General features: G+C 51.7%; 1 protein-coding gene across 6 annotated transcripts; it reads left to right on the top strand.

The window, feature by feature from the left end:
- The first annotated feature begins 1080 nt into the window (after window positions 1–1080).
- On the top strand, window positions 1081–13730 carry Tfe3 (transcription factor binding to IGHM enhancer 3). Of its 6 annotated transcripts, none has more exons than XM_052170905.1 (10): window positions 1083–1553; window positions 4006–4119; window positions 5047–5347; window positions 6110–6355; window positions 6565–6669; window positions 8142–8259; window positions 9460–9516; window positions 9685–9760; window positions 11066–11213; window positions 12004–13730. In XM_052170905.1, exons 1-10 carry the CDS (start codon window positions 1438–1440, stop codon window positions 12436–12438), a joined length of 1716 nt encoding a protein of 571 aa, XP_052026865.1. In that variant the 5' UTR covers window positions 1083–1437; the 3' UTR covers window positions 12439–13730. The 6 variants fall into 6 exon arrangements, with proteins under 6 accessions (XP_052026867.1, XP_052026865.1, XP_052026871.1 ...); XM_052170911.1 differs by lacking the exon at window positions 1083–1553 and adding an exon at window positions 2435–2504; XM_052170910.1 differs by lacking the exon at window positions 1083–1553 and adding an exon at window positions 2552–2663.
- The last annotated feature ends 3524 nt before the right edge of the window (window positions 13731–17254 follow it).

The following is a 17254-nucleotide window of genomic DNA, read 5'->3' as shown; positions in this document are numbered from 1 at the left end:
TCTGAACCATTCTGCAACTCACTGTGTAGCTAAGGATGCTCCTTGACCAGCAAATTCTCTGCCTTTCCTGTCCCTCTTACTGAGCGGACAGAGTTACTCCGTCATACTCCCACACCCACTATCATAATTTTTTTCCTGCTCCAACTGATGCTCTTGGGATGCTGGGACAGGGAGAAATGGTGAATTCTGATGTTTTATGAGCTATGTGTACCTGTTGGTATCAGTGGAACTTCTGTGTTCACGTCACCCTGCGTTTATCTGCCACACACAGGCTCCTCCTAAATGATTGATCAAGCGAATAAGTGAGCAAATCAATTGAGGTTGGGAAATTTCTTGTATGCAAAACAGCTGGCCTGCCTTTTTCATTATTTATATATCTCTTATCCTCATACTTTGCCAACACAGTTTATGGCCCCATTTGACAGGGCTGGAAAGTGGAGGCACAGAGTGGAACAGGTCTTCTGCATTATTCAAATAGTTCATTATGGTTACAGAAGTCATTCTCTGAAAACCAGATCTAATTACCATCCGTCCACTCATTCATCCATCTGTCAAAAGCTTCATTAACCATCTATTGCGTAGTACAGTCATCATAGTACAATAAATACTTTAGATAACAACAAAGTCTTTCTGGAAGACCAGCTCTGTGGCTGGACTGTGGGCACCGAAAGGGCAGGGTTTCAGCACCACCTTCAAGGAATGTCGTTGCCTCAGTCAGAGTGGCTTGAGGAGACTTGGGTATGGAGAAGTTGGAGTGCGGGCTGGGATGATCCAGGGCTAAGAACCGGCTTGGTTCCGCTAAAAAAGCTTGGTGTGGAGGCTTTCCACGCAGGCGCAGAAAAAACAAGACTCAGCTCACTAGCTTGCTAGGGGTGGGGATTGGGGCTGGGGGTGGGGATTGGGGCTGGGGGTATGAGAATGGTGTGGATAATTTGAGGGAGGGGGTGTGGCTCAGGAAGCTACGCAAATATAAAGGCGTGGCTCAACCAAATCACTCCTCGCCTATTTGCTTCCGCCTCCCGGGGCGTGGCCTAAAGGGCTCCCTTCTCCAAAGGGCGGGCCAAAGCCGGTGTTCCCTACGGCTCGGAGTCGTGGCTTAAGGCGGGTTCTCCAATCTCCAGGCTGCAACTGGCTGCCTTGCTCAGGACCCAGTGTGATCACTTCCTGTGGAGTTTCCCCAGCCCAAGGAGGAGGGGGAAGAGGACGAGAGGGAGGCGAGCGGTCGTTCGGGGTTAGGTTGGGGGGTGTCAGTCCGTTCAGGGCGGGTGATGACTCACGGCCCATCCCATCTTCCCGACGCCGCCCGCCCACGCAGAGCTAGCTCCATGGCTTAACGGAGGAGGCAGCGGCAAGCGGGGGGGAGGGGACTCTTATTTTGTTAGGGGGACCGGGCCAAGGCCCGACCGGCCTGGCAGGGCTCGCCCGGAGCCGGGCGTCATGTCTCATGCAGCCGAGCCAGCTCGGGACGGCGTAGAGGCCAACGCGGAGGTCCCTCGAGCCGTGTTCCTGCTGTTGGAAGAGCGCAGACCAGCTGACTCGGCCCAGCTGCTCAGGTGCGGGGCTACCTCTGGGGCCGGGAATGACAAGTGAGGTTCCCCAGGGGCTCATCTCCGAACACTGGGGTCCCGGACTGGGATTGGAGACTCTTGGCCTAGGCTTAAAGGACGTCGGAGTCCCCATGTTGGGTGGGCACCTTAGAAATCTAGTACCGATCTGCTTAGATAGAAGCTTACAGAGTAGTGGGAGTGCGCCGAGGAGGGCAGAGTCAGATTTGGGGGGCTCTTTGCTGGGTCTAGCGGGGCAGACTGTGGAGTATACAGTAACTGGGCTGCTGTAGTTGAACTTGGGAAACTGATTAGAAGCTGAATTGGGGATTGTTGAGTCCGTCGCGGGGGGGGGTATGCATTTGAGGGCACACTATCAGGTGAGGCACTGATTTTAAGGAAAGCCTGGGATTCCCCCCCCCCCTTCAGTGTGTGTGTGGGGGGGGAAGACTCCTGGGAGGTGGAGGTGTCATTTGGGCACCTGGTGATTCCCGGTGGCCGGTGCTGTGTTTGGGAATAGCACGGATCTAGAGGAGTTAGGGGGAGGTCTGCGATGTTCCGGGAGTGTGTGTGTGAATAATCGAGCCAAGCAACTTGCCGGGCCCAATCGTTTCACTGTTGCTAGCCCGCTCACCCGGCGTCTGTACAGAGAGGCCGAGATAGTGGAAACCCCTCTTGTCTTATCCAATGGGTGCTTAAATGTGAGGCGGCGGGGCAGACTGGAAAGATACAGTTCACTTTTTAGGCGCGCGGTGCGGGGGGGGGGATGTTGGGGGGAGGCCACGAGCCTTATATGGAGACCCAGAGGAGGGTCTTGTTTCTGTTGCCACTCGCCCTAGCCCAGCAGCCGGCCCTGCCCACTCCCTACCCACACACCCCCTCTTCTCTTCCTTTTATTTCGCCCTCCCAGCCGGCCTCTCAGTTCCCGGGTGTAATCTTGAATCAGTCTCTAGAGCCGGAGTGAGTACCGATTGCACCACTCCCGTCTGGGTGGGTCTCCGGTCTCTCCTCTTCGGCTCCTCACACCTCCTTCAGCCTGGCTTTGAAGCTCCAGCCCTTCCTTGTCCCTAGCCCTGCCCTCCCCAGCACCCATCTTTCTCAGCTTCCGTGCAGTGGTGTGTGAGTATGGGAGGGGGCTGCCTCCTTTCTGCCTGGGATTGTGCTGAACTCAGCTTCTCTTTGGACTTCCTCTTCCCAACTTCCTGGGTGGCTTTAGAGCCCCATCTGTGGGCAAGGAGAGGAAGGAAGAGCATCGTCGGGGAGGGGAGAGACTTTTTACTAAGCGAAGTCACAAGCTTCGTAGATTCACTGAATTCAACGGTGCCTATCATTTGGGGATGCGGTGGGTGGACCCCAGGGCGTCACGTTTGCTAGACAAGAGCTGGACCACGGAGCTAGACGCCTCGAGCAAGGATCTGTATTCACCGTCGCGCATGTTTGGCCGGACCACTAGGGTCCTTTATTCCCCAACAGGGAGGACTGAGCAGAACTATGTTGATTGCTTATAACAGCCTCGATCATCACAGTAATGGGCACAGTTGAAAGGAGGGATGGATATTGCTTTGAAAGTCCCAGCTCCTGTGGGTTTTTTTTTTTTAATAATTTGAGATGCAGGCTCCGTATATAGTCTCGGTTGACCTCAGCCTTCTTCCTTCATGTGAGGTATGGCTTGTTTTGTGTGCAGGTGGATGTTGTTACTGAAAACGGGTGTGTGTTTTGATCTATCTACAAAGTAGTAGTAGGAGGAGGCTGGGCAGTTTCTCCTTGCTAAGAAAGATGCTCCTTCTGCAAGGCAGATCTGTGCACTCAGATTCTCTTGAAGTTGCTCACTGGCGGAGTGAGGAGAGCCTTTCCTAGCTCCATTCTTAGATTTGGCGGGGGGTGGGAGGGGTGGGGGGTGGGTATCAGTGGCCTATGAACTCTGGCTGGGGCTGGAAGAACTCATTTGCAAAGTGGTAACTCTTGATGAAAAGGGAACGGGGAGCCCAGGTCTCTTTGTGATGCATTGAGTTGGTGTTACAATGGAGTGTTGGGCTGGTGGGTGCTCCCACTTGCTCTTGTGTGCACGTATACAGACATGGGTTCACATTCAGCTGTGGGCAAAACAGTAGGGGGTGTGGGGGCTGGGTGAAGTCTGAATGCAAAGCAGCCCGGAATCCTTATTCAAAGTGAATTGTCATTCCCAAAGTCCTCTTGTGTCGCTCCCCTCACCCCCCTTAATCCCTGGTTGGTGTGATGATTAAAGCGAGGGAGTTGAGGTCCAGGCCCTTCTATTGTTCTGACCCTTAAGGGCCTGTGGGTAGCAAGCAGTGTCGGGTAGGAAGAGAGAAAGGATGTGGGACTTGGTCGCGGCAGTGCCCTTCTGGCTCTGCGCCCGCCTCGGTGTCTGGGGAAGGGAGGGTATTTAGAGCTCCTGGCAGTCACTGATCACCGCTCCTTCCTCCCTCCCTCCCACCCTCAGCCTGAATTCTTTGCTTCCGGAATCCGGGATTGTTGCTGACATCGAGTTAGAAAACATCCTTGATCCTGACAGCTTCTACGAGCTCAAAAGCCAACCCCTACCCCTCCGCTCCAGGTAGGACTGGTCTAACTGATCCTGCTCTTTGCGGTCTTTCTCCCTTCTCTATGGCCAGGGACCCTCCGAGCCCACCGAAACCCATACTCCCCTTCTTCGTACCCTATCTTTTCCCCGTGCTGAAATTATAGGCACGGAGGAGGACAGCAGGTGGACAAGTCGGTGCATCTCTGCCCTGCCTTATCTCCCTTCTAGAATTCATGTACAGATCTGGCAAACCTGACTCCTCAGATGGGCGTGGCCTTCTTAAGATCCCGCCCTCCTGTGGGCGGGGCCACGCAGCCCCTGCTCAGCCCTCCTCACACCTGGCAAGCCCACCCTCCACGAGTGGCTCTAGAGCGTCCGGTGTAGTGGGTGGACGCCCAAATGTGCTGAGTCATCGGCCTGGGCTCAGAGAGAGGGGAGGGGACCTGGAAGAGGGGCAGGAAGGGAGGATTGTGAAACCTCTGAGATTTTCTAGACTAACTAGCTCCTGGCAGCAGAGCCCTGGGCAGGGAGGAAATGGAGTGTGGGGCGCCTCTGAAGTCTGATGCCCACTCCCAGGAGCTCCAGGCTTAGCAACCTCCCAGGGTCACGTTTCGCTCGCCACGCAGCTCCTGTTCCACCTGAGCTCAGGTTTTACTCTAGTAAGAAAAACTCTTCTGAGAGGCCAGAATGTAGTCAGTCTGTGAACTTGCTCAAAAGGAGGCTTCACCGTCAAGACCAAAGGTTCCAATTTTATTTCTCCTCGAGGAGTTGGCCAGACTGTGACCTTTGAGTGATGGAACTGTGTCTGGTCCCAGCGTCTCCTGAGGCCCACATCCAGACCTGGTACCTCTGTCTCCTACCGGCACATGGTGCTTCTGGGTGTACTGCAGGCCACCGTGACCCTCAGGCTTGGAAAGAGACTGGTAGCTTACCTGTGGCCCCGTATTTCCCATTCTACAGCCTCCCAATATCACTGCAGGCCACGCCGAGCACCCCAGCTACCCTCTCTGCATCGTCTTCCGCAGGGGGCTCCCGGACCCCTGCCATGTCATCCTCTTCATCACGGGTCTTGCTGCGTCAGCAGCTTATGAGGGCCCAGGCCCAGGAGCAGGAGAGGCGTGAACGCCGAGAACAGGCTGCGGCCGCTCCCTTCCCCAGCCCCGCGCCCGCCTCACCAGCCATCTCTGTGATCGGCGTAGCTGCTGGTGGCCACACACTGAGTCGCCCACCACCTGCTCAGGTGCCCAGGGAGGTACTCAAGGTAAGGCCAGGTCCAGAAGCTCTGGTACCCAATGACTTATAGGAGCTAAGGGGTCACCCAGGGTCCTCATGGCTTTTGGACAGGATCCGTGTGCTCCTAAGGACAGTACACGATCGTGTTTAAATGGTCTGCCATTGTGCCTCGGGTGTTTATGGTTTCTTAGGTTTTCTTCTGTACCTGTGAGGAAAATTTTGGCCATTGGGATATCTAGGAAAGGCATTTGTGATTACAGTTCCTGGTTCTGTTGGGTGGTGTCAGAGTCGTAGCAGGGAACCCTAAGGACCCTGACAAGGTGATCTCAAAGCTGAGAGAACAGCTGGGAGGTGGTGGCGCACGCCTGTAATCTCAGCACTCTGGGAGGCAGAGGCAGGCGGATTTCTGAGTTCTAGGCCAGCCTGGTCTACAGAGTGAGTTCCAGGACAGCCAGCAGCCAGGGCTACACAGAGAAACCCTGTCTCAAAAAACCAAATCCAAAAAAACAGAAAAGAGAGAGAGAGAGAGAGAGAGAGAGAGAGAGAGAGAGAGAGAGAGAACAAGAGAACTTATCAACCCTGGATAGACTTTGGAGGCTCTAAAGGATTTCTGGGAAAAGAAGTTTGGGGTCTTGGGGAGATCCACTAATATTTTTGAGATGTTCTCAAATTCCAGGCCCTGTTGGTCCGCATGAGCCTAAAAAAAGTTGACTTACAGGCTGGAGCTCCGAGTTTCTTCTCTGAGCTCTCCCGTGCCTTCTCTCCTTCTGCACGATCTTTTATTTCACAGGTTCAGACCCACCTGGAGAACCCTACACGTTACCACCTGCAGCAGGCTCGCCGGCAGCAGGTGAAACAGTACTTGTCAACCACACTTGGGCCCAAGCTGGCATCCCAGGCCCTCACCCCACCACCAGGGCCTTCCAGTGCCCAGCCACTTCCTGCCCCTGAAACTGCTCATGCTACCGGCCCTACAGGCAGCGCTCCCAACAGCCCCATGGCACTGCTCACCATTGGGTCCAGCTCCGAAAAGGAGGTAAGAGGCTGTTGATAACTTCCGCTTATGCCCTTGGTCCAGCTGGTTTAGTACTGCTTTGTTTGCGAGTGTGTGAATGTCTGAGATGCTGGGGATAGAACCTAGGGCCCTGCCCAGGCCAGGCTAGCACTCTCCCATTAAGCTACTCCCACCCCCAGCCTCCCCTTCCAGTTCTTCTAACCCTGTACAGTATCTACTTCTTCCCCCAGATTGATGATGTCATTGATGAGATCATCAGCCTGGAGTCCAGTTACAACGATGAGATGCTCAGCTATCTTCCCGGAGGCACTGCGGGGCTGCAGCTCCCCAGCACGGTGAGGCCCTAAGAAGGGAAAATTAGGGCATCCGTCTGTCACTAAGACCACAACTGCATTGGCTGTGTGTATGTGAGCGTTCCCTGCCATGCATTGTACTAAGAGAGAGACAGGCCTTCTATGGAGAATGGGGGCTTAGGCTGCCACTGCCCTCAGGCCTCTGTTAGACTTCATGGAGAGGTGGCCCTGGGAGGCTTCAGTGTATATAATATGGGGACTTTATAGACTTACTATTACCTGGGCCCTTGGGCTGTGCCCTGCTAAGTACCAAGAAGTGGAAATCACATAGCAATTCCAACAACCTGAGAGATTCAGGTACTACTGTGTTGTGATTAGAACCAAAAAGCTTGAGTTACATAAGAAAGTGATTGGACCCCGTACTATCTGCAATGAGGTCCCTTGCAGTGAATTGGGCTGAGAGGCTCAGTCCTTGTAAAGAAAAAAAAAAATGCCGGCCACTTTCCAGAGCAAGAGATCTGCTGTTATAACAATCTGATTCTGGAACAGTCAGAAAGCCTTCATCACTTGCTTTGGCAAGTTATCTCATAGCTTTTCCCAACATCCCAAGAAGAAGAAACCTTGTATAGAAATGGTAGCAGTTTGGAGTTGGGGGTAGAGCTAAGCAGAGTGCTTGCCTTGCGTGGGTGAGATCCTGGGCTCTGTCCTCAGTGCCACACACACACACAAAGGTCCACTTGGTCGTAACTTTTCACGGGTTTGGACACAACTAGAGTTTCTGAGGGATTTCAGTACGAGGCAGCTTGACAGGGGCTAGGTCCGGGTGCACTTCTGTGTGAGTGTATCGCACCAGACCAGTGTCTAGGATAACAGGAGAGCAAGACAAAAACTAGGCTGGTAGAAAAGCAGCAGTAGCTGGGAAAGAGATAGACTAGAGATTCTGAGATAGCAGAATGTGTGGGTAGACGCAGAGTCGAGACCTTGCTAAATGACCGGTAAGAGCTCATGGTTTTTAAAGTATCGAATCACACTTAAGGCTGGGGATTAGGCTGGAACTCTCCAGAAAGCCAGATTTTGGATGGCACGTTGTCATGCTAATTTACCAAGGTCTGGAAGGATTGAGTTGGAGTGTTCCAAGAATGCTGGTTCGGAATGCTGGGCTGCAAGCCGCTAACAGCCTGGCATGTCAGAGCAGAGCTGACAGAGAACCTGACGATTGGGACTTTTCCAGCATATTTCTTCTCGGAGCCAGCCTTGGGGTTTCGGAGGAGGGTTTCAGAGGCCTCTGAGATCTTTGAGGAGCTGAGTGGGTACCCCCCACCCCAGTTCCCACAAACCAGGGAAAGTTCACTCGGTTCTGTTCCTCCTGTTAAGTACCATGTGAAACTTTCCTGAAGGCAGAGAAGAAATGCCTTGGAACTCCCCAGGCCTTGCTTTAGAGGCTCCTGATTTTGACTGTGTTAGTGTCAGAGCCTGAATTTGAGGACGCTGTTCTGTGTCTTTCCTGTCTCCAGCTGCCTGTGTCAGGAAATCTTCTCGAAGTGTACAGCAGTCAGGGTGCGGCCACCCCAGCCATCACTGTCAGTAATTCCTGTCCCGCTGAGCTGCCCAACATCAAACGGGAGATCTCCGGTAAGTGCCAGGGTTTTGCCCTTTATCCCCCCCTGCCCTGCCCTGTCACAACCAAAGCTGGAACGAGATCTAGTTCGAGGGAAGGGGTTTGAAATTTCCAGAAAAGGCTGGGGCTTAGAGTCCGCACGACAGTCCACTCCATCCCAAGCTCCACAGAGAGGAGAAACTAAGGCATTCCATTTTTGTTTTTGGTTTTGTTTTGTTGTTCTGTTTGTTTTTTTTTTAATCTCCTGGCTCTTTGTCAGACTTTCACCTTGTTTTTTTCTGACTTCCTCTTATCTTGGGTGTAACAGAAGGCTTGTGCCACCCCAGTTTCATTTTTAAAAAAGTATCAAAGAGCCGTTTTATTTATTACTTTTTGAGACACAGTTTCACTCTGTAGCCTAGGCTGACCTCAGATTCCGAGCAGCCCTTTTGCCTGGGCCTCCCGAGTGCTGAAACTAGGAGCTGTGCACAGATGCCCAGCTCTGGAACTCCTTATATAGCCCAGGCTGGCATTGAACTTGGAGCAATCTTCCCACCTCTCCTTACAATGCTGGAATTATAGACATGAACTACCGTGCCTGACTCAAGACATCTTTTAAAACAGTCAACAAAAGCACGGTGGTTCGTGATTGTGGTCCCAGCACTTGGAAGACAGTCTGGGCTACATATTGTCTTTAAAAGGAGAAAAAGAGGAGAAGAAAGGAGAAGCAAGCATCGAAAGAAGACGCAGAAGAACAAAAGAAGACGATAACAGAGTTGGAGAGATGGCTCAGTGATTAAGAACACTGGCTGCTCTTCCAGAGGTCCCGAGTTCAAATCCCAGCAACCACACGGTGGCTCACAACCATCTGTAACTCATGTTCCAGGGGATCCAGTGCCGTCTTCTGAGTTCCTTGGGTGCCAGGCATGCATGTGCTGTGCATTTGCACATGAAGGCCAAACATCCGTAAACAGAAAGATAAATGCAGTTTTTAAAAAGAAATCGCTCCCACGTCTGGCTCTGTGGCCAAACTTTGTAGTTGCAGCTAATTTGGAGACTGTCAAGGAGGATGGCTTAAGTCAGGGGTTCAAGGCCAGCCTGGACAAGAAAGCGAGACCCCCAGCTCTAAAAAAGTCTCAGCGTCTGTCCCTCTCCCACTAGCCCCTACCTCTGCCTCTGCAGGGTTCTGCTTCCTGGGCCCGGAAGCCCTGATATCCATCCTCACTCTCTTCCAGAAACCGAGGCAAAGGCCCTTTTGAAGGAGCGACAGAAGAAAGACAATCACAACCTAAGTAAGCCCCAGAGCAGGCGCACTTGCCCACCTGCCACACAGCCCTGCGTGCTCCTTGCTTCAAGGGCCGCCTTCCACGGGGAGCCTCCCAGCACCCCTGCTCCTCTCTCTCCTTTCACCCATTGATGACTCTTTCCTACTCTTTCTTTTTCTCCCCCTCTCTTGAAAGTTGAACGACGCAGGCGATTCAACATTAACGATAGGATCAAAGAACTGGGCACCCTCATCCCCAAGTCCAATGATCCGTGAGTCTGGGCTGGGGACCCCAGGCCAATGGGAGGTGGAATGAGCAGCCTAGACCAGGAAACTTGGTCCTTGCTGTGTCTGCCATGGAGTCGTGCCCAGACAAAAGTCCTCTGAGCTGGATGCCGAGGCTCATACCTGTACTCCCAGCACTGGGGAGGCTGGGGCAGGAGGATTGCCATGAGTTCAAGACCAGCCTGGGCTATATAGTAAGCTCTAGGCTATCCTGGACTACAGAGTGAGACTCTGCATCAAAAAACCAGTCTCTTCCCCTGAAAAGAACCCTGTCTTTCTTAGCAGGGGGGGAGGGGACTGTAGACCCTCCGATGTTGAAGCCACAGTGTTAGTTCTTGTCGTCCCATCTGCACCCTGTGGGTCATAAACACGAGTGCTCTGTTCATTCCGTACTGCTTTTGCATACTCAGGGTTCAGTTATTGGGCCTTTGCTTTGTACCAGATACTCTGCAGGGCTCTGAGGATATCAGAGGGAACAAAAGGAAAAGTACCATCGTCCTTTGGATCTGATGCCTTTAATTGGGGCAACACAGTTAAGACAAAGAAAACCCATGCCATTCATGTCTGATGAGGGTTGTGGAACAGAAGGAACAGAAAGGAACTAGCCATGCTGGTGTATGCCTATTAGCCCAGCACTTGGCAGTCTGAGGCAGGAGGATGTAGAGTTTGAGGATAGCCTCAAAACTAAAGGACACAGGGCGACTGAAGAGCGTGCTCCACAGTTAAGACCTGGGTTGGGTTCCAGGTCCAAGGCATCTGATACCCTTTCCTGGCCTCCATGGGCATCAGGCAGGCGCTGTCGGTGCACACACATACATGCAAGCCAAACCCGCATACACGGAAGATGAGTGGATGTTGGGGTGGCGAAGGCAGCTGCGGAGTAGGGCTGAGCAGGCGGGAGACACTTGAGCTAAGCACAGTGCTGGCCTACCGTTCATCCCCAGCACAGAGCAGGGACAGGTGGGATGGAGGAGGCCACATGGTGGAAGGAAATGCTCTAGGTGCACTGTATCTGAGGACAGGGCTTGAGAGAAAAATAGTTTCCTGTGTTAACACTTGAGAGGTCAGCCTTGGTCATCATAGGGAAAAGGAGCCAAAAAGGGTCAAGAAGGCTTCCAGGTTTGGGGATATAATGGCCACCACTGGAGGACTGCAAGCATAGGGTTTATTGTAAGCACTCTAACCCTTTGCCTCCAACTCTGACATGTGGTCAGGGCTTCCGTCTAGCTTGTGCAGATCCCCCGGAGAGCCGTCCTGTACAGCACTCTATCTTCCCTCCTTGGCTTCCACAGGGAGATGCGCTGGAACAAGGGCACCATCCTGAAGGCATCTGTGGATTATATCCGCAAACTCCAGAAGGAACAGCAACGCTCCAAAGACCTGGAGAGCCGGCAGCGGTCCCTGGAACAAGCCAACCGCAGCCTGCAGCTCCGGATTCAGGTATGAGGGGAGAAAATTGGGAGGGTCGCAGCCTCCGGCACCTCTGCAGGGGGGCAGACAAAGAGCTGACTGGGTTTTCCCTTTAGGCAACCCAGTTCAAGTGATAATGAGGTGATTAGCACACCATTAACAAGAGTTAGGACACCTGGTGTGGTGGGGCTCTACTGCACTTTTAATTCTTACCCTTCAGGAGGCAGAGACTGGTGGATCTGTGAGCTCAAGGATTAGGGCCAGACTGCTGCGCTGCCTTTAAAAAGTAGGAGAAACAGACGCTTTAAAGGCACCCGCAAGGCTTCTCAGGGCACTGACCCCAGTTCCAGGGAATCCGATGCCCTCTTCTGGCCTCCACAGGCACTGCACACGCGATGCATATGTGCAAGCAAAACACCAATACACACTGATATAAATATTTAAAAAAGAGTCTCACCTGGGCATGGTAGCACATTCCTTTAATTCCAGGGAGGCAGAGGAAGGCAGATCTCTTGTCTAGGGACTGGGGGGTGGGGGAAGGAAAGAGAGATTCTCCAAATAAACAGCAGTCTAATGTGCATGGCATATATGTTGACTCATGTGCTGTAATAAGAGCCGTATGCCAAGCAACCATATGAGAGAACCTGCCGTGAGTGTACCATTCTACAGAATGAGACTCTGGGGCTCAGAAACTAAGCATGAAATTTGGCCAGGGGTGAGGGCCAGAGGCCGCATTGGAACCTAGTAGCCTGCCCTTTCGATAGAGACGCTCTTTTACATGTGAGGGTCTTTGAACCCCATCTTACTTTTGTTTTTTCAGGAGCTAGAACTGCAGGCTCAGATCCATGGTCTGCCAGTACCTCCCAACCCAGGACTGCTCTCCCTAGGCACGAGTTCGGTCTCTGACAGCCTCAAGCCAGAACAGCTGGACATTGAGGAGGAGGGCAGGCCGGGCACCACGTTTCCTGTGTCAGGGGGGCCTGCCCCGAACGCTCCTCCTCATCAGCCAGCGCCGCCTTCCGATGCCCTTCTGGACCTGCACTTTCCCAGCGACCACTTGGGGGACCTGGGGGACCCCTTCCACCTAGGGCTAGAGGACATTCTGATGGAGGAGGAGGGGATGGTGGGCGGCCTGTCAGGGGGTGCCCTGTCCCCACTGCGGGCTGCTTCTGACCCCCTGCTTTCTTCAGTATCCCCGGCCGTTTCCAAGGCCAGCAGCCGCCGCAGCAGCTTCAGCATGGAGGAGGAATCCTGATCGGGCCTCAGGCCTCCCCTCGGACTTCCCCACCCAGGGAAGGAGGACGAGCCTGGAGGAGACCCTGCCTTTTCCCCTACCCTCCTGTGAGACTGTCCTGTCCAGGAAATCTGGGGGAAGAGGAGTTGCAGTCAGGCCCCAAACCTGTAATAGGCAAGGAGGAGGAATCAGGTGAGGCCCCGCCCCTTTTCCAGAGGACCCGCCCTGTCCAGGTACTTGTGAGGGAGAAGGCAGGAGAGAGCTGGGGAAGTTCTGGTCATCACTTGAGCATCATAGCCTTACCCCTTGGCCCTGGTCCTACTCCTGCCTATGTGATGGAAGGGGGTAGGATAACTAGGGACCCTTAGAAACAGGTCTGTGAAGGAGAGGAATGCTACTCCATTCCTTCTCTGAGAATTGCCAGTTCAGCTTTTTCTGGCACTGGAAGAAGAAAAATAAAAATAGTGTCCCACCCCTGGAGGGTTAGTCCCTACCCCTTCCTTATGACCCCTGACTTGTTCTTGCCCGTTCCCCTGGGGCCCATCCCTTCTCTAGGAAAAGCTCAGCACAGGTTATTGCACAGATGGCGGAATCGCCAGGCTCTGAGTGCCGGTGCAGAGGCCCCAGCCCTGGCCCTTAGCAGCACACCATGCAAGCATTCCGTTCAGCAGGGAGGACCCAGGCTCCCTGCCTACACCTGGGACCAACCCAGGACCTGACGTGTGAGGGCTCTGTGCTGACCTTATTCTTAGGGAAGGGAACTGATTTGGAAATCTTGTGGATTGACATTCTAGACCTAGATCAAGTGAGACTTAGATCCTCACCCTAGGGACGAGATCTTGCCTTTTCTGCCTTGAGGGGCAGTTTGGGGAGATGGTAGGGATTAGTGTGGACCCAGTCTAGGCACCCCAATACTTCCCTTCAATGTGTAGAAAATAGTAAAGAAAGGGCGGGTCTAGTCTGCTTACCAGCCCAGAGAAACATTAGACGTCTCCCCTAAAAGGCAGGGGCCTGGAGGAATGGTGGCAAAGGTATAATGTATCCCTCATTTGTTGGTAAATTTTTTTATGGAACCCACCCACTCAGAAGTTGGGTCAACCCAGACCTCTGCCCCATCCACACCATAGTTCTCCATTTGGGGGACTACCCGTGTTTCAGAGCCAGTCCCCACCTAGTCCAATCCCCGCCACCTACATCCAAGGTCTTCAGCTTTAAATTGCTGGGGCCAGGCCCCAAGGAGGGTTTACTGAGGGGTCTGTAGGTTTGACTAAAATAATAAATGCTAGGCGTGTTTGATGCGCTTTTAACTTTGACATTGAGTCTCCCGTTCTTGTTTTTGATGGTGCAATGAACATTGCCCCTGTGGGCCAGGAGAAATCACAATTCTAGAAAAAATAGAACGGATTTCAGAGGGTCAAATAGAGAATTTTTAGATAAAACAGGAATCCAGAGGGAAACCCCCTGAGAGCAAAAGCAGTGAGCCTTCCTAAGGGCCTGCTCGGATCAGCTGAACTGCTCTGACCCGCCCTGCCCTGTCGATTTCCCTGGGGGCACTGCTCTGTGCCCGGATCCTCCCACTCGCCGTCGGAGAAGCAGTATCTTCTGCAGACAGGAAGCCTGTAACACGCCACACCAGAATGCCATGTGCAGCGATAGATGCTCTTCCTTAGAGGGCTGGAGTTGGAGACCTAGCGAGCCCTCCAACACGCAGCCATGTCCCTGCCTTGCAGGCTCACTATAAAGTATGTGACGTATTTCACAAAGGTGTTCTTTTTTTTAAAAAAAGATTTATTTATTATATGTATGTACACTGTAACTGTCTTCAGACATTCTAGAAGGAGCATTAGATCTCATTACAGATGGTCATGAGCCACCATGTGGTTGCTGGGAATTGAACTCTGGACCTCTGGAAGAGCAATCAGTGCTCTTAACTGCTGAGCCATCTCTCCAGCACCAACAAAAGGTATTCAAGCTCATGGACACAACAAAGAAAAAAAAAACAGTGCAGGTGGGAGCTGGCATGGCCACTCTGTCTGGAATGACACTGGGGAGGTTGAGGTTGACAGTTTGCAAGTTGAAGGAAGCCTAGGTTATTCAGACCCATCTGAACAACAAAAAATAAAAATAGGGAAGCACGTTAGTTTGGCACTTTGGGGCATGTAAATGAAGGTAAGTACACGTATGTAGCCTCTTTATTATTTTTAAGATGAAGTCTCAGGGGGCTGGAGAGATGGCTCAGAGGTTAAGAGCACAGACTGCTCTTCTGAAGGTCCTGAGTTCAAATCCAGGAACCATATGGTGGCTCACAGCCATCTGTAATGAGATCTGACTCCTTCTGCTATGTCTGAAGACAGCTACAGTGTACTTACACATAATAAATAAATCTTAAAAAAAAAAAGAAGTCTCAGGTAGTCCAAGCTGGCTTAGAACTCTTGCTTCCTCTGTCTCTTGAGGAATGGAATTACACACCTGGCTCATCATTTCAAGGCTGGGAGAAATACTTTCCTGATGATTCTTCAACAAACTGATCAACAGGACAAGCATCAGACTTAGTCCTTAACATCACTACCACCACCAGACTGGTCCCGTGAGCGGCCAGTCCTGGTTACCTCATCTTCTTCTCCACATGAGAAGAAACCCAGTGTTTAGGAGGCTGCAGCAGGAATAGTGAAGGGTGTCCCACACCAATGAGGCATGCTGGAGCGTGCCCAAGCACTCACAAGACTGAAGCAGGAGGAAGGTCTTGATATGTTCAAGGCTAAACTGTGTGAGTTGAGATTTTGTCTCAAAACCACAGCGGGTGGGCGATAATGGCTCATAACAATGGTAAAAGCACTCGCTACAAACCTGACCATTTGGAGTTCTATACTTTAAAGGAGGAAGTAGAGACCCAATTCCACAGCGTTGTCTTCTGACAGCCGTGGTGTACATGTGGGTCATGACACGTGTTCTCATGTAACCCACACCCAATGCCAACAGAAAGTAGTCAGCTGGGTAAACAAAATTACGGGTAATCTCAGCTCTTGGAAGGGGAAGGAAAGAGCGATCAGAAGCTTGCGACCAACCCCTACTACATCGGAAACTTGAAGCCAGTCTGATCTACATGAGACCTTGTCTCAAGAGCAATGGTGGTGTAAAAATAACGGTGCTGGAGACATGGTGCGGCAAAAGGGCGCTGGCTACCCTTCCAAAGGACCCAGGTTTCCTCCATTCCCAGGCCCTGCGCAGGGTGGCTCTGAAACCCCAGTCCCGGGGGATCTGATGCCCCCTTCTGGCTGTCTTAGGCACTGCATGCACACGGTGCACTGACATACAAAACGTATGGGTGGGTTCAAAAGTGAAGGAAATAGAGATCATTATAAAGCTAGAGAACAAAGACCTGCTGGGACACCTCTGTCACCCCACTACTTGGGAGGCACAGGCAAGTGAACGTCTTGAGTTTGAGGCCAACAGGCAGTTTCAGGCCCCACTCCTGGATTACACAACAAGACTGTCTCAAAAACCCTAAAACAGCCGGGCAGTGGTGGCACACGCATTTAATCCCAGCACTTGGGAGGCAGAAGCAGGCGGATTTCTGAGTTCGAGGCCAGCCTGATCTTACAGAGTGAGCTCCAGGACAGCCAGGGCTACACAGAGAAACCTTGTCTCGAAAAACAAAAACAAACTAAACACAACAAACACGTAGAAGAATACATTTCAAGATATGAGGCCTCAGGCTCGAGGTATAACTCAGCCATTAAAGGCTCACAACCAAAAAAGACAAAACTTATGCCAAGTGATATGACCCAGACACGGGGCATATACTGTATAACTAACTCACTTATATGCGGTAGCAAGACCATACAATTTGCAGAGAAAGTACAACAGATGTTACCAGAGGCTAGCAAGTTCAGAATTTTATATATATATATATATATATATATATATATATATATATATATATATATATATATATATATCAGATCTTGGAATTACAGGAAGTTGTGAGCTGCTGTGGTGCTAGGAATTAAACCAATGTCTTCTGGAAGAGCAGTCAGTGTTCTTAACTGCTAAGCCATCTCTACAGCCCTGGAGAGAAACCCTGTCTCAAAAAAAAAAAAAGATAAAAATGCCAATGTTGTTATACATACACAATCATTTTTTCAGACAGGGTCTTTCACTATGTAGCCCTGGCTGTGCTGTAACTCTTTCTGTAGACCAGGTTGGCCTCGAACTCAGAAATCTGCCTACAGATCTATCTGCCTCTGCCTCCCAAGTACTGGGATTAAAGGCATATGCTGCCACATCCAGCTATTTATGTCTTCTTTTATGTGTATGACACATTTGCCTGCATGTATGTATGTATATGTGCCATAGGCATGCCTGGCGCTCTCTCTGTGAGGTCAGAAGGTCAGGAGTCAGATCCCCTGGGACTGGAGTTACAGACAGGTGCACGCTGCCGTGAGGGTGCTAGGAAAAAAGCCTGAGCCCCGTGCAAGAGCAGCAGCTGCTCTTCAGAGCTGAGTCAAGCCTCCAGGACTCCCCAGTCCTCTAAACAGGGTTGGGTTGTTTTTTATTTTTTTATTTTTTTGGTTGATTTTTGTTGTTATATTTTCTGAGACAAGGTTTCCTCTGTGTAGCCCTGGCTATCTTGGAACTCTTTCTGTAGACCGGGCTGTCCTCGAACTCAGAGATCTGTCTCTTGAGTGCTGCAATGAAAGACACTTGCCACCACCACCCCCCAGCTAACACACACACACACACACACACACACACACACACACACACAATTTTAAAATAATAAGAGAAGCTAGGTTTGGCGGCTCACATTTGGAGACACTCAGAAAGCCAGATTGAA

This window comes from Apodemus sylvaticus, chromosome X (assembly GCF_947179515.1).
Source record: "Apodemus sylvaticus chromosome X, mApoSyl1.1, whole genome shotgun sequence".
Lineage (NCBI taxonomy): Eukaryota > Metazoa > Chordata > Mammalia > Rodentia > Muridae > Apodemus > Apodemus sylvaticus.
This window is presented reverse-complemented; position numbering and strand designations above follow the sequence as displayed.

Excerpts from the sequence above, each read along its gene's own strand:
- Tfe3 (XM_052170905.1), top strand. The coding sequence starts at position 1,438 with ATGTCTCATGCAGCCGAGCCAGCTCGGGACGGCGTAGAGGCCAACGCG. Across the intron at positions 4,120-5,046 it reads CCCCTACCCCTCCGCTCCAG|CCTCCCAATATCACTGCAGG; the intron begins GTAGGACTGGTC and ends CCCATTCTACAG. Across the intron at positions 9,517-9,684 it reads GAAAGACAATCACAACCTAA|TTGAACGACGCAGGCGATTC; the intron begins GTAAGCCCCAGA and ends CTCTCTTGAAAG.